Source organism: Podarcis muralis, chromosome 5 (assembly GCF_964188315.1).
Source record: "Podarcis muralis chromosome 5, rPodMur119.hap1.1, whole genome shotgun sequence".
Lineage (NCBI taxonomy): Eukaryota > Metazoa > Chordata > Lepidosauria > Squamata > Lacertidae > Podarcis > Podarcis muralis.
This window is the reverse complement of record NC_135659.1, coordinates 80,847,062-80,864,065: the sequence shown is the minus strand read 5'-3', so window position 1 is coordinate 80,864,065 and position 17,004 is coordinate 80,847,062. Positions and strand designations below refer to the sequence as shown.

At 43.2% G+C, this 17,004-nt stretch overlaps 1 protein-coding gene across 8 annotated transcripts in view; it reads left to right on the top strand.

Moving 5' to 3' along the window:
- The window catches only part of SULF2 (sulfatase 2), a 284,708-nt gene that overhangs the window by 192,266 nt on the left and 75,438 nt on the right, over positions 1-17,004 (top strand). For all 8 annotated transcript variants that reach the window (XM_028735142.2, XM_028735145.2, XM_028735140.2 and 5 more), the window contains 2 exons: positions 122-367; positions 15,081-15,320. In XM_028735142.2, the coding sequence (XP_028590975.2) occupies positions 193-367; positions 15,081-15,320 (415 nt within the window). In that variant the 5' untranslated portion in view covers positions 122-192. The remainder of the gene's footprint in view (positions 1-121; positions 368-15,080; positions 15,321-17,004) is intronic.

Sequence of the window (17,004 nt, the reverse complement as noted above, 5' to 3'; positions counted from 1 at the left end):
GAACTAACTCTTAATGTGTTGTTGGTTTTTTGCATTAGAAGCAATGATTTATATATTTTGTTGAGACTTTCACCACATCCATACTCACCTGCTTTCTCTCTCTCTTTTGTCCTGCTCTTAGATCTGCCTTTGAAGAAGAAATAGACAACATCCCCTCACCTTTATTTGCATGTTCTTCAAAATCGGTGCAATATGGCACAGCGTAGCATCGCCGTGGGATTATTAGCAATGACTCTCTTATCCTTGCTGGGTGACAGTTCAGCTTTCCTGCTAAATCAGCGTCTGAAGGGAAGGTTTCAAAGGGACCGCAGGAATATCCGTCCAAACATCATCCTTGTCCTCACTGATGATCAGGATGTAGAACTTGGTAAGAGCCAGAGAGGTTTGATTAACAGTAAGAGGTTTGATTAACAGTAATTGATACACGTGCAATGGGTTTCACTTTTGCCTACCTCGGTGCAGAATTTCATCTACAGTAGATCCATACCTGAGCTATAACAGCCAAACTTCCAGCCTGTGAATAAACTATTGCAAAAAGGGTCCGAGTACAAAGGATCATCAAACAGTTCCTAATCCTTTTTTTTTTTTGTAAGAAAACTGCCAATATTTACAATTAAATAAAAGTCCTTTGCTCTATTGTTCATTAGTAACCAGGTGTTCTGGAGTTGTTTAAGCTGAAAGCCAGGTACACCTGACATTGCAAGTGACGTGTATATTCACTTTGTGCATGCTTTGTTCATTTTCGGATACGGGTAACTCACAAATATGCAGGGTTATGTCCCAGTGGTCCACACACATATGCAAAAATGCACAAAGCCAGGAACATCTGGAGCTGGGCCCACTGCTTACCTGACTTTGGGAACTCAGTGCAAAGGCTCTGGCAGGGTCCTAGAGCCCTCCCACCTCCTCTCAAAAGTCCTGTAAGCATATGTTAAATAAGCATAAGATGCAAGTTACCTGTATCCAACACTCTTAACTACTACACCACGCTCTCACTATCCAGTGTTTGCCATCATGGGATATAAGTCTCGTAAAGATAAGGGTGGAGTCTACCACTGATGCAATTCCATTGTCTACAATCAGAATAGGGCTGTGTGCAGTGTGTCTTTGCTGAGTCAGCTGATGCACTGTATGGAACAATGGAGAAGGAGGGATGAGCTGAAGTTGTCCTTTTGATGGTCAAAATTGAATTAATTATGTCTCTCGTACAGATAATAACATGGAATCATCTCGCACAACAAACATACAGACCCCAGCCCCGCACACAAATAAAGGGATAAACTGGAAGTAGTAGAATGAAGAGAAAATATATTTTAAAAAATTATATTAATTAAAAGGTGACCTCAAGGCTCTTCCTCCTTAATTTTGTTGTGTTCATTTTATCTTTTAAAAAATCATTTAATTTTTGTTTGCTAATTTTACAAAGGAAGGAGAATTAAAAAGAACTGAAGACAATAAATTAATAAAGTAAAATAAGTAATCTGTAAGGAATACTATTAATAACACACACACACAGAGAGAGAGAGAGAGTCTGAAGTTAAACATGCAAGTTATACCTGAAGTTAAACATGCAAGTTAAGCTTTCCAGATGTCTACATAGGTAACCACACAAAACCTGAAAACTATATGAAATATATATTTCAAATGTAGCCAGGGTGGTGAGGTCCTCAGACCATTGCATAATGGATGGTAGTATAAGTCTCTTAGCAACCATAAGGACTTGCAAAACCCACTTTTGTTGTCTGGCTGATGATCCATATACTATAGAAATAAAATTTAAAAGTACATGAACATCTGCAAATATCAACCATTTCAGCAATACAAGATTGATTTAAAACAAAAACAAAAAAAACGTTTCTTGTCTTTTGCGTACCTGATTTGTAATTGCTCAAGAAATACTGAATTCAAGATTTCACCTTCATTTCTGATGCTGATGGCCAATTTCGCAAGTGGAAGGCGTAACAGTTGATAACAAAGATCAAATAAGGCTTTTGGTTTTGCGATAACAATTTGGAGCAGTGGTTAAAGTGATTGGGATTTTCTTTCCTAAATTAATATTTGGGGAGTGGTGTAAGTAACTGAGATTGGGGGGGGGAATGGTTTAATGTCAGGTCATTCCGTATTAGATAGAGAGCTACTTTGTTCCAGTTAAGTTCCTCATAGACTATTTCACATATGATGAATATGGAGGGAGCAAACAGCAATATGCGGACAATTGATTGCTCTGGTGTCCCATGCATTCAGCTGAATGCTGCAGCACACAGTGATGGCAAGGGGATGCCTTGGGCAGTGACTCATAGCTTGAGAGGTTACAAGCATGCCCTTATTTTGAACTATGAAATGTTGGAATTGGTACACATGGTTTAAAAAGTGGCTGCTAGCTTGAACATATATTTTGTAGCTGAAAGTGCAGTTTTCCACAGGCCCACTGAGTTCAATTGGACGTCTAGGTATACAGTCATACCTCAGGTTACAGACGCTTCAGGTTGCTTTTTTTGCGTTATGGACCGCCGAAACCCAGAAGTACCGGAACGGGATACTTCCGGGTTTCGGTGGTCATGCATGCGCAGAAATGCCGAATTGCAACCCGCTCGTGCGCAGATGCACCGCTGTGGGTTGCGGATGCTGCGGCTTGCGAATGTGCATCCCGCATGGATGACATTTGCAACCTGAGTGTCCACTGTACTTGTACAGTATAGGACTGCAGCACAGCCTGCAAGTGTTGGGAGATTTCATTGCTGTTCATTTTATGCTGTTGCAGCCTCTAATGGATAAGAAATACATATCCTGCTGGTGAGCATGTTCTTCTGTTTTTCCTTTAGGGGCATTAAAATAGAATTTCCATGTTGCGCAACATATTTTCGTGGAAGAGAAATCCAAAGAAGCAACACTCAGTTCCTGCAGCTATAGGCATTAACAAAGGAAACATAATTTTTATGATGCTCCTCATTTTTTTTAATCACAAATGACATTTAGATGTATTTTTAAATTCGTAAAGTGACTAGAGCATCTCTACTGCAGTTGGGGGGGGTGGAAGAATTGCATCCTGGTTTAAATTCAGCAAGGTTAGGAAAGGTTTTTATCTCACCGTTTTGGTGAGAATGTGGTGTGTTTTAGAGCTAGACAGACCCGTTTCAATAATGCATATTCCAAAAAGCTGTGCACATTATCTCAGTCTCCTGTGACTAAAATCCAGAGGGTGGTCCTTAAAAATTTATCACGATCTGTTTTATGCCAGCCTGCTTGTCTCTGATGCAATTGTCAAAGTCCTCTGGGCGGTGTACTTCCTTTCACCAGATGATCTGTTGTCTCTCGCCAATTTCAAGCACAATGGCCCGTGTGTCCACACACATTAAGGTCTGGCCAGAGAGAATGCATTTCGTGGAGCCAGGGGGTGGTCTTCCTCAGGCCTCATTAGACGATCCAGGAGACCACATATTAGCTTGAAATAAGATTTTTCCTTAAATCTTGCCTAAAGCTTTAGGCAAATGTGTCCAACTAGATCAGTCAGAATGGACGCACTGAGTTAAAGTGTTGTGATAGATGCAATGTGCCCGTTGCAGTTTGTATCTCTTATCAAGTGGAAGTGAACTTGATTTTCGGAAGAGCTTGTTCATGCTGTGCTGCAGTGATAGGAATTATGAGACATTAATGGAGCACATTCGGAGGGCCATGTGATGTACAGGTGGGGCACAAATTTAACAAGTGAGTATGTGCAATATTGGGAAATATTGAGGACTTCAGTGCTCTTAAAATGTTGGGTTCTAGATTCTGGAGGCATCTAAACATGAAAAGAAAGGGGAAAAATTGCAGACCCAATTGAGAGCCAGTGTGGTGTAGTGGTTAAGAGCAGTGGATGTAATCTGGTGAACTGGGTTCGCTTTCCCACTCCTCCACATGCAGCTGCTGGGTGACCTTGGACTAGTCACACTTCTCTGAAGTCTCTCAGCCTCACTCACCTCACAGAGTGTTTGTTGTGGAGGAGGAAGGGAAAGGAGATGGTTAGCCGCCTTGAGCCTCCTTAGGGTAGTGATAAAGCGGGATATCAAATCCAAACTCCTCTTCTTCTTCTCCTGAAATGCAGAAATCCAGACACTTGAGAAAAATTTGCATTGTTATGCATGAATATAAGGGAACTTGTACACTTTCAGTGCAAACTTCAGTGGCTACTAGCCATGATGGCTATATTCTACCTCCACTGTCAGAGGCAATTTATCTCTGGACAGCAGTTGTTGGGAAATGTAGGTGGGCAGAGTGCTGCTACAATCATCATTCTGCTTGTGGGCTTCCCATAGGCATCTGGTTGGTCACTGTGAGAGAAGGATACAAGACTAAATGGGACATTAGCATAATCTAGCAGAACTCTTTTCTTATGTCCTTGTACTGCAATCCTAAACACATTTACTAGGAAACAAGCCCCACTGAACTAGGTGGGACTTAATTATGAGTAAGCATGTTTATAATTTTACTGATATTGATGTCTACGAGCTTTGCATGACAAAAATACAAAGGAAAAGCTGGAAAAATGTGCAGAAATGTCAGAATTAGAAAGGCTATCAAGCAATATCTAATTCACAACATTATTTTTTGTGTGTGTGCTTTCAAACTGTCTTCAGTTATCGGTTTCATTCCCCAGTTGTTCTGGAGATGAGGACACACACAGTTCTTTCCTAATGATATTTCTATTTATTTGAAACATTTAAAGACCAACATTCCCCCAAAACCAAGAACCGGGTTGCTTACAGTGATAATAAAATGCTATTGTTGTATTGAAACATTTCTTAAAACCAACTAATAAAATAAAATAGAATGCGCAGGAATGAGAAATAGTTACTTGAAAATAAGACCCATTCATTTAGATGGGACTTTCTTCCAAATAAGCATTATTGGCCATGCAGGATTAATCTAAGTCTGCTTTCCCTGAATGCAACCTGCTGCCTTTTTGTCTACATGTCCATATCAGTTAAGAACAATAGGCACCTGTCTCCTTTTTGGAAGCCTTTTAAATAGTTGGAGATTGATATCAAATTCCTTTTAATCTTTCCTCATATTGCATGCTTTAAAGCTTGGTTGGCCTCCAATTTGCTATACCCTTGTTAAATTAAGGCTACTAAAGAGACCAATTTCTCCAGCAGTGGCCAGCTCCCATGCTATTATTACTTCCTATGGGCCAAAGTAGACATTAAATTGGAGACGCTTGAATGATCTCTTGATTTTTGTTTAATAGAAAGCCGCCACTGGAGGCTGCCTGCTTAACCAGACCTTAACCCTTCCCCATCCTCATTTTGTCCTTTCAAAATCGTCTTTCTCAAGCTGCTTGGGCAGGCAGGCAAGAGGGTTAAACTGCCCCTAGCTGATGCTCTTCTCTTCTCGATTGCAATCTCAGAGGCTGCTTCTCAGTATGTGTGTATGATAGTAATAACCAGGCAGTTGCTATTTAATACATTGATCCTTTGATAGTGGAAAAAAGAGGTCTGGTAGGCATGAAAAATTATGGACTTATGTGATGATAGGCCACCTGCATGGTTGAATTTCTAGCATCACAATTTGGCTGCGTTTGGATATAATGCTCAGCCAAACTGTGGTTTACCACAAGGGCACTGGTGGATATGGTAAGTGCTTTGTACTTTCCTGTTCCTTTTAGCTTCACATGGCAATTAAGACTTGGCTTAGCATGTGTCAAAAACCCAGATTTCATGGTTAAGTGCTCTCCTCCTGGCTACAGACCGTGGTTAAATAGGAAAGAGTTCAAGCACCACCACACATTTGGATGACACATTTAGCTGCTACAGCAAGCTTAGCTAAAACGAACTGTTGTGGCTGGGGGAAGGGGGTGTAGCTTGTTGACGGACCGAACCCAAAGAGTGCTCATTCATGGTACCTCATCATCCTGGATGATGACACCGTGGGGTGTCACGGGGTTCTGTCCTGGGCCTGTTGTTGTTTAATGTCTTTATAAATGACATGGATGAAGGAATTGAGGGGATGCTCATCAAAGCTGCTGGTGGGTGGGTAGCTAATGCTGCAGAAGACAGAAGTGGGCTTCGGGATGAATTGGGCCCAAACTAACAACATGAATATCCACAGGGACAAATATAAGGTTCTGCACTTAGGCAGAAACAACCAGCTGCACAAATATAAGATGGGGGACACCTGGCTTGCCAGAAGTACATGTGGAAAAGATCCAGGGCTCTTAGTAGACCACAAGCTTAAAATGAGTCAATAGTGTGATGCCGCAGAAAAAAGAGCTAATGCTGTTCTGTGCTGCATCTACAGAAGTATAGTGTCCAGATCAGGGGAAGTGATAGTACTGCTCTGTCAGACCACACCTGGAGTAGTCTAGATGTGTCCAGCTCCAGGTGCCACAATTTAAGGAGGATATTGACAAGCTGGAATGTGTCCAGAGGGGTGCGGCCAAGATGATCAAGGGTCTGGAAACCAAGCCTTATGAGGGAGTTGGGTATGTTTAGCCTGGAAAAGAGGAGGCTAAAAGGGATCAAGCTTGTTTAGTCCTTCTCTGGAAGGTAGGACTCAAACCAATGGATTCAACTTACAAGACGATAGAATCCAACTAAGCACCAGGAAGAACTTTCTGATGGTAAGAGCTGTTCAACAGTAGAACAAACTCTCTTGGAGGTGGACTCTTTCCTTGGAGGTTTTTAAGCAGAGGTTTTGTTGAGATTCTTGCATTGCAGATGGTTAGACTAGATGACCCTTGGGATCCCTTCAAACTCTACAGTTCTATTATTCTATGAACAGGGAGGCCAAGCAGGTTCATGCAGTCCTGGTAAGCCATAGTTGGCTTACTGTGACATGCAAACTAGGCCTTGGTATGGATCAGATACAGGGTTGTTGTTACTTTAGTATGAAGTAAATTAATGAAGGCCTAGTTCTCAGTGGTAATTCTGGGTTGTACCGCTTGAGAATGAGTGGTACAAGTGGTTGTATGACTTAATTCACTTGAGAATGAAGTTCACATGAGCTTAATGCATGCTCCTTTCTATAAAACATTCATTCCACACAAAGCAGTAGCATGTCAGGGAGAATACTATGGTGACATGCTAATTTTTGAACTAGAGGGAATATTTTCTTTGGTTGATCCTGCAGTCTGAAGCTGTACAGCCCAGTCACATATTTACTGTACCAATGAAAGCTGGACTGGTGTTAGCTTGCCTGATTGCTTCACTTAATAGCTTTGGCTACTGGTGGCTAGAGTGTTCCTTATCCTGTAGATCCCTGAACAGCAACTCGTTCTGCTGGTGGGATATTTTCAATGAAAGATGAGCCAGACCTGCACAGCCACCCACCATGGACAGCTAAAAAGTCCCAAAGGCAGAGCCACCATAACCTCCATAGGTTCATTTTCCTTCAGTCTTAGGAGTTACCAGTTGATGTTAAAAAAGGACAAGTTAACAGTGGAGCAAGTTGTCTATAATCTTATTCAGCAGCTCAATATGTGGTATGAAAGATTAATGTTTGGTCTTAATGTGGAGCAAGAAATGACAGTAGTACCTGTTTTAGAAGCAATTTTTTAAAAAACCTGGATGACAATATATTTACAGAAAAGCTTCAATTAGAAAGTATTTATGACAAGATATTTAATTAAAGTTTCAGAGGCTGAGATGACTTTGCCACCCGCAGTTACCACTTCCCAAATTTTACTCACTTGGAGCATTTGGATTTAATTCTAGCTCTTCGGTAATTGAAGTTGTCAGACTTGGCAATAATGGTGTGATTTCTGACAATATGATACTAGCTGGTGAAAATTTCAATATTGCTTCTGCAAAGGGTTGCTAAATTAGCATTGCAACTTTTTGTAAAGCAGCCCATCTCTGTTGAGAGCTGTAACACACAACCTTTTTTTTTCTTCTTACAGTGCTGGACAACTTCAAATTTTGCTTCTCTTCCCCCCCCCCCCACTTTAGCTCAGCTGGTAGAGCATGAGACTCATCATCTCAGGGTCAAGGGTTTGAGCCCCACATTAGGCAAAAAGATTCAACACATTCAGTTGAGATTCCTGCATTGCAGGGGGTTGGACTAGAAGACCCTCGAAATCCCTTCCAACTCTACAATTCTATGCTTTATGATTCTATGAAATATTAAAACATTATTTTAGTAAGTGATTGTGCCTTGCAATGTTATGGAGCAGTTTTCCTTTATTTGATGTGCGTGTTTCCCCCAGTCATTTCTGCAGATCCCTTGTAATGTGTGAAATGCTTTAGTGTCATCATAAGTCCAGTCTGATGAAGCAGGCCATTAATGTTCTCATGTTACATTTTTGGAGAGGGAGAGACTGAGAGAACTTGATTTGCCCAAGGCTGTCCTAGGAGACTCTTGCTGAACTCAAATTGAACTTTAGTCTCCCAGGCCCAAATCCAGGAAGTACTGTCTATTGGACCATACTTGATGAGAAAAATGACAAGCTCCTTGTATGTTAGTCCAGGAGAATAAAGAGCTCCTGTGTTGAATTATCATACTGATTGGTTGGTGCTGTTGCAAAGCATGTCTTTGATACTGACAGCATGTGGCATCATTGTGTGGAAACATAGCAGCTGAATCATATAACCATAGAATTGTAGAGTTGGAAGGGACTGCAAGGTTCGTCTAATCCAACCCCATGCTATGAAGGAATCTCAACCGAATGTGCTGAACGTTTTCTGTGGCCTCTCCATACAATGGAAATAGGTGTTGGCTTATTGTAGGGTTGGGATTCTCTTGGGATTCTCAACTTTCTTTTTACAGCAAAACCAAACCAAGTTTCTTGCCCGCAGGAGTGGTGCTCAGCAGAATTTTGCTGTGGATACTGGCTGGAGGCTTCAGTGCCTTAACTCTTGCCTTTTTCTGGGACTTGCAATTGCAGAATAAGCTAGACAGATCTGTGTAATGTGCATCATGTAGAATTCCAGTTGCAGGATACAGCGCAGCATGTTTTTCAAGTAAGCACCAAACATACATAAACACGGATGTATTGTTGGTGCAGAAAACTAGAAAATTAACCTCTTTGTGGGCAGGAACGTATGGTGCTTTCTCTTTTCAGAAGAACTGAAAGGAAGCAAATATCCAGTCTTGATTCACCCATAAGGAGCCAAGATACACTGGTCTCCTCTGTATATGTCAAACAAAAAAATTCCAGCAGTTCCGAATTCTTAGAAAGACTTTATCTCTGGGTCAACTAAAAATGTCTGATCTTACGCCATGCCCTTTCAACACGAGCTTGCAAACATAAACAGGGCTTAGTTATTTGCAATGGAGACCACCTTCTGAATAGGATGCTCACATTTTCAAAGCAGCAGCATTACTAAGTAACATCAGAACCAAATTGGTGACAGCCTGGAAGCTTTTCCTACTCCAGAGGCAGCTGTTTTGCTTAGATTGCAACGACCGATTAACACCCAACCAATGTCCTACAAAAGGAAGGAATCCGATTTCTTCCGCCTCTCCAAAGTTTGTGTTGGGAGGCAGTACGAAGTGAATTTTTGTTGGATGGCTTGGCGCTGTTGTAAAATATTTAAAGCTGGCCTATTTAAGATTGCACGGAAGGGGTACCCTGGATTTTTACCTTCCACTGATCTGTCACTTCACATCAGCTCTCAAGCTGTGGAAGTAGATTAGATCATATGTTTCTGTATTAAAGACTGTTGATATATAGGGCCTTGTCATTACAGTGGTTTTATTAAAGGAGGTTAGTGTCCCCAAGGGGGGAGTTAACATGTAGTGTTATTTCTGCACAGATGCCTCTGCCATTTAAAGGGGTTGTTTAAAATTGCGTTTTAATAGCAGAATGACAAAACAGTGATTCGACCTGGGTTTTGAGGGAAGGGAGAGAGGGTTCGCTTCACAAGATGGAGAGGAAAAAGCTGGTATCTGTGTCTTCCAAACTGTGTTCAGAGTTACATTTGGTCCACAAATGGCCATGCATTTAAAAAAAAAAAAAATGGGTGGTGAAGAGCGTCAACATTAGAGGAAAGAAGTAGGATGTGCAACTCCTAAAAGGACTGCACCTGCTTGGGGCTCCAGAGAGCTTTGTCATGCTCTTCTGGCCTCATTTTTGTGGGGGGCGGGGGCAGTGTCATCTTCTATAATGACTTCCCATGTTGTGAGATATAGCATTAGAGGGCTGGATGCCCAAATCTGAGCATTTTATAGTTATCAGGGAGGATGGAGATGGAGTTATGGAGAGTGGGCAAAAGAAAACACCCCTTTTTCATTCCGTCTTCATCAAAACAGCCTGATCTAGTGCAGGAGTGAACATAAGAAGACCCTGCTGGATTAGGCCCATGGTCCATCTCGTCCAGCATCCTGTTATCAAAGTGGCCAATAAAGTGCTTGTGGGAAAACTCTTGGGCAGGATCCGAGCACAAGAGCACTCTTCCCCTTGCCTGGTGGTTTCAAGGCAGCTGGTGTTGAGCAGCATTACTGCTTTCGTCCATGCAGGCACAGCGCAGCCATCATGGCTAGTAGCCATTGATAATTCAGTCATCTTTTAAAGCCTTCCAGTTTGGCAGCCATCACTGCCTCCTGTGCAAGTGTTGTCCGTAGTTACCGTATTTTTTGCTCTATAGGATGCACCCGACCATAGGACGCACCTTGTTTTAGAGGGGGAGAACAAGAAAAAAAATATTCTCCCCCTCTCTGCGCAGCGCCCCTTCAGCAAAGCAGGAAGAGAAATGGAGCCCCTTCCATTTCTCCTTCCGCTTCGCTGAAGGGTGCTGCGCGCTCTCCCTCTCCCACATTGGCTTCGCCTTCAGTGAAGGCAACCCAAAGCCTCCGGAGCGCAGCTGGAATTCCTGCTGTACTCTGGAGGCTTCAGGCGGCTACCTTGGAAGCCTAGAGAGCAAGAGGGGTCGGTGTGCACTGGCCTCTCTCGCTCTCCAAGCTTCAGTGAAGGCAAGCCCGGCTTTCCCCCACCAGCCCCAAAGAGCAGGTCGGGGAGCAGCGGAAAGGCTGCCCGCAGCCTTCCCGCTGCTCCCAGAGCTTGTCGGGGCTGGCGGGGGAAGCCCAGGTCCCCCCCCCCAGCCCCAGGGACCACACATTCGCTCCATAAGACGCACAGACATTTCCCCTTAGATTTTAAGAGGAAAAAGGTGCGTCTTATGGAGCGAAAAATACAGTAACTATGTGCTACATGAAGAAATACTTTTTTTATCTGTCCTGAATCTTCCAACATTCATTCCCATTGGATGCCTATGAATTCTAGCATTATGAGAGATGGAGAAAAACTTTTCTCTATCACATTTTTCCATGCCACGTGCATCTTCCTACCCACTTATTTATTTGTTCATCACATGTATAACATCTCTCTTCTTTCTGCCATAGGGTGGTTAGCCAAATATCCCTACGTAGTGGGAAAAGCTAGCTCTCTCGATCCACGTTGTATTATCCTTTTAGTTTCATCTATTGGGGGGGGGGTTGGCCTCCAGAGTGTAGACTTTAAAGCATCTTTTGGCTGTCATCTCTCTCTTAGGGACTAGGTTGTGATGCCATTTTAGCACAGACTGGCCTAGAGCCACTTAGGTAATTGAGCACACCTGACCTTTGCTAACTTTGAATGGCTGATGGAGAGATAAAAGGAAATCCCAGTGCCGTCAGCCAGCTAAATATTCTCTAACGTGAGCCTCTTGTCTTGAAAATACATTGGTGCAGGCTTTAGTCAAGTTAAAACTCAGCATGCTATAGCCTGCGGCTGCTCTCACTGGACACCTTTGTACCGGTTCAGGGGCTTAAGGGCACACAGGTGTGGGACTGGCATCTCCCCAAACATGAAGGCATCTCTTCAATGGCAGGAGAAGGTTGATGGCAACTTGACCTTGTGGCTACTAGAGAGAACTCTGCATCAAGAGAGGCTGTTCTGCTTCAGTCTTGCATAACAAATCTTATAATTGCTGCAAATATGATACAGAGCCATTTTTGTCTGTTCCAAAATGGCTTAGGAGAGCCCCACTCAAATGCAGGCATGTCCACCTCTTTAGAATCTTCCCATATCTTGTAAAAGCTTAAGTCTCTCTCTCTCTCCCTCCCTCCCCCAGTCTGCCCATTCTTTAAGAAATTTTGCACGCTATTCTAACGATAGAAACCATTATGGGGGTGCACAGATTTGTGAAAAGCCTTTGAAGGACAAATTGAAATCTGAACTACAACTGCTTGTGGGATAAATTCCCGAGGGGGCGGCATTCCCAAGTGGAAAGAGTGACAATGGCAACCGGTCAGAATTCTTATAGGGTGTTCCTCTTAATGTCTGATCACTTCCTACTAAGAGTACACATTCCTTTCATAATGAAGTATTGAAACATATGGAACCCATCTGCTCTGTTCACGACTATCATAAATTGCGCTATTCACCCTTCACCAGCAGGTCCCAGGGCAGGCTGCAAAAATTTAAAATTGTTAAAACAGGTTACAATCACAGAAATAGGGTGGGGCCTGAAAAAAAGACACCTCAGGTGTCAAAGGCAAGGGTAAAAAGATGCATCTTCACCATTCAGTATACCTGAAGGAGCCTCTCCACCCCCATCGTTCTGCCCGGATGCTGAGGTCCAGCACCGAGGGCCTTCTGGCAATTCCCTCATTGTGAGAAATGAGGCTACAGGGAACCAGGCAGAGGGCCTTCTCAGTAGTGGCGCCCGCCCTGTGGAACGCCCTCCCATCAGATGTCAAAGATATAAACAACTACCTGACATTCAGAAGACATCTTAAGGCAGCCCTGTTTAGGGAAGTTTTTAATGTATGACATTTTAGTGTATTTTTGGTCTTTGTGGAAGCCGCCCAGAGTGGCTGGGGAAACCCAGCCAGATGGGCGGGGTACAAATAATAAATTATTATTATTATTATTCACAGAAGGCTTCATGGTGAAGAAGCCAGATGAAGCTCTGTGGAGAAGGAATTCCGCAACATGGGGGCTGCCACAAAGAATGCTCTCTCTCATGAACATGTGAGCAGAGCTTTTTTTTCAGCTGGAATTCCCCGGAACTGAGTTCCGGCACCTCTCTGAGCACCAAAGGCTGTGGTCAGCATGGCAAGTTCTGGCACCTCTTTTTCTAGAAAAAAAAAGTCCTGCTTGTGAGTGAGGTGGAACTATTAAGATCAGGAGTAGGGACCCTCTTAACACTTAGGAGAGTTAGGTGGGAAGTCAGCCATCTTTCAGATATTTGGGGGCTAAGTTGTTTTAAACACTAACTTGAGAAACTTGAATTGGGCCCGGAAAAGCATTTTTAATCCAGTCCACACTGCCTCCCCACCTTCCCCATTTCCTTGTACTTAACTTATTTTTAGTTGAGAGAGAGAGAGAGAGACTAGTATTTGGAGTGATCTGTGGATCAGCCTGTGAGTATTTTTAAAGCAGCCTACAAAACGAGGACTCTTCCCCCCCCCCATCTAAAGTTTAGCAGGTCTTAATCTGTTGGATAGATAGACAATACATAGAATCCATGGCAATTTCATGCCTGTTGGATGGAAAACACAGAAGTGACAAGCAACAGAAGAGTCGCCATGGCTCCCATTGGAAGCAAAATGGATGCTAATAACTGAAACTAGTTCAATAACAATGAAAATGGCTGAGATGATGAATAATTAGATAAAGTGAATGGAATGGCTGGGTTAAGTAGGGAGAGGACTTGAGCACTTATCCTCCAAGAGGAGGCAGTATCTCACTTAGGGTACGGATAAACACTCTATTGCACTGATTCCTATATTCTTCCCTCCATGCGGATGAGGCGCATGGAAGCATAAGACTCGCCCTCCCTCTCCTTTCGGGTTGCATGAGCAAGACCTGTATGTTCATTGTGATCGCCTTTGCTTGTGGACCCACCTTATGCATTTTCTCTTATGTGCTAAAAATCAATAAAGTTGTGTGATTTAAAAACCTAGGAAGCTGCCATATATCAGGTCAGGCTGTTGGTCCCTCTAACCCAGTTTGTGTATTCTGACTGGCTGTGCTCTCCAGAGTCTTGGGCACAGATTTTCCCCATCACCAGCTACTTGAACCTTCCCCAAGTAAAAGTAGATTGAAAGTGTTGCCTTCAGCATGCAAAGCATTACAGCTGAGTTTTGCCCCTTTCCCTGATTGCATTAGAAGAGGATTAGAACAGTACATCTCTTGAGTCTTTCCTTAATCCACTCACAGAGCAATGATTATCAGAACAAAGTGATAGTTTTGAAGTTCCTTTGCCCCAAATTGTTTTCTTTGCTGGTTCACTGTGATACAGAATTTGTTTTCGTCATTGTTGTTTTTAAAAACACCACCGAAAATTGTTTGGCTTAAAAACAAACAAACACACACACAAAATGTAGCTAACATTCTGCCGCAGGGGTAGCATGAGAGCCATACTGTCAGGGAACCGCCATCAGTGCCGGAGGGAGAGAGCAAGCTCCAGAGGGATCCCAGAGAGCGTACCGGGATTGGGAGAGGCAGCCCATCTTCTGGGGAAGGGAATCAGCTTAGCTCCAGTGGAGAAGGGGGGCAGATGGGGGAATCAGAGAGGCGGTCACATGACTCCTTGCCGGGGACCAGCGGGGAGAGGAAGGGTCCTCTGCTGCCTATGCCCTCCTTGCGCAGAAGGCTTCCGCGCAGGGAGAGTAGGAGGAGACTGGGTGTCAAAGAGCTTCTTTGCTGGAAGAAGTTTAACAAACGACCACTGACGGATTCTGCCAGCGATTGAGACAGCCACGGGTGAGTGGCTGTCCGGACAGGAAAGGTTCACTCAGGCAACCCAGCCAGGTGTTGGCACAGGCTTACGCACGAGCAACCCCCTAGAACCATTACACATACTGAGCAGTAGCATATTCCCTGAGCAGACCTAGGATTCTATATATATAGTATGAGGCAATTAAGTCCTAAAACGATCTTTTTAAAAAAGTTGAGGGATTTAATTCCAAAGCTACTTACACTACTGTGAAGATGTAACCAGCAAGAGATATTTGGCACAGCCTTCTCCACCCTCGCTGGTTAAAACAACTATGCTCCTTTTATCATAAAGTGGCTTCTTTTGTCTTACGTGCAAAGAAACTTTCTGACAAAGCAGAGCAATGAGCTTTCAGCTCTCGATCTCTTTTTGATGACACGGTGGTGCTTTTTCTTTCCTCAGGTTCAATGCAAGTGATGAATAAGACAAGGAGGATCATGGAACAGGGAGGTGCTCACTTCATCAATGCCTTCGTGACAACACCTATGTGCTGCCCGTCCCGCTCCTCAATTCTCACAGGGAAGTACGTCCACAATCACAACACCTACACCAACAATGAAAACTGCTCCTCTCCATCTTGGCAGGCCCAGCATGAAATTCGCACGTTTGCAGTGTACCTCAATAACACAGGCTATAGAACAGGTAAGACCGAAATAGGTGAGCTGCTTCGCTGGTAGGTTTTTCAGCCCTATGGCTCACGCCTGAGGCTATCAACTGGAAGGAATACAATGCATAACTTCTCCTAGTCTCTTGTCATCTGCCCGACAAACCCAGATTTCATTTATGCAGAGATAGATCTCCATTAAACTCATTGGATATTGCTAGCGTTGGGATGAAGAATATGACAGAAGATATTTTATGTGTCTTACTATGAAATAAGGTGGAATAGGTACTGGGCACATGATAAAGGGAGCTGAGTGACAGGTGTGACCCATGGCAACAGTCCACCAGCCAGATGGATGGCAGAGAAATTTGGTCTGGTTAGCATTTTAATGCCAACCTACCTAACAGACACTTCCTGAAACTATGTGTGAACCAAAACATAGCTTTCCTTTGAAATTCGCACTTCTCTGAATTTTCTTGTGCATTCCCCAGGTGTGTACAAAATGCATATATTAGGGGAACAGGTTCAAAAATTAGTGAAAGCAACATGCAAAAGGGGAAATTGCTTGTAAGAAATGTGTCTATTTGGAGAAATGAGTACTTACGTAAATGCTGTCGAAATTTGCAAACGGATGTGGAAATGTGATTAGCTGAAAAAAAGATTGGGGGTGGGAGGGATGAAAGGAACTAAAAGAAACCAAAATGGACAGATTCACCCATCATTACTACCAGGAAGTGCTTCTGCTCAAGTCTTGTTTGAAAGAAGTGAGAATTGCACAAGATCAAACGAATGTTGTTACGCAACTCCTGTTCCTTTCAATGCCACTTGGGCAGAATGCTTGTAGATGGGCATTTTAGTTTGGGTGTGTGGAAAGTGACAGCATTTGGACCTCTGTCTTGGGATTCAAACTATCTTGGGCCAGTCTTGATTACTTTAAAACAGAGGTGCTAACTCAGATGGGCTAGAGGCTCATATTGTTTACCCAGCACCTATCTCATCCATTCTTTATTCACTCATTTTGATGGTGGAGGAACACATGAGATATATATATATATCTCCCAATTCCATACTGCTTTTCTTCCTCATCTTGCCTGCTCAAACAGCACATCTCTAATCACCATCTTCCCCTCCCCTGTGCCTGAACACTACCCTTGCAAATCCAAAATCCCTATCATCTAAGCCCCTTTCCTCCATACCGTTGCTTTCTCTCCAAAATTGTATTGAATTTGGTCTACCAAAACAGCTGCCAACATCCATCATGTCCCTCTGAAGCTCTCTTATTTCCTTTATGGCAGAGGACGCTGCAACTACCGCCTGCATTTTGAACTATTCCACTGAAGTAGCTTGTCACCAACAGTACCCTGAATCCAGGGTTGGTCTACACACAAGAAGAAAACACTATAAATAAGTCATAAATTAAATCAGTATAGCAAAAGAAAAGAAAAACACTATGGAAAATCGCATAGAATTTTTCTTTTTGCTCTCCAGTGCCATCTGGTGTTGCATGTTTATAGCAAATTCAGAACACTGGTTTTTTAACTAATGTAGCTGAGCCTCCAGTCTAGGGGTCTCGGAGCCATTGTTGCACTTCTGCAGCATTGAGAGTTACAACATTCGAGGCTTGAGCTAACGCCCACCACTACTTTGGAGCAAACTCTGGATCCACATTTCTGTCTTGCAGGCTGGCAGGAGACCTTGTGATTAACGTAGTGTAATCATTGC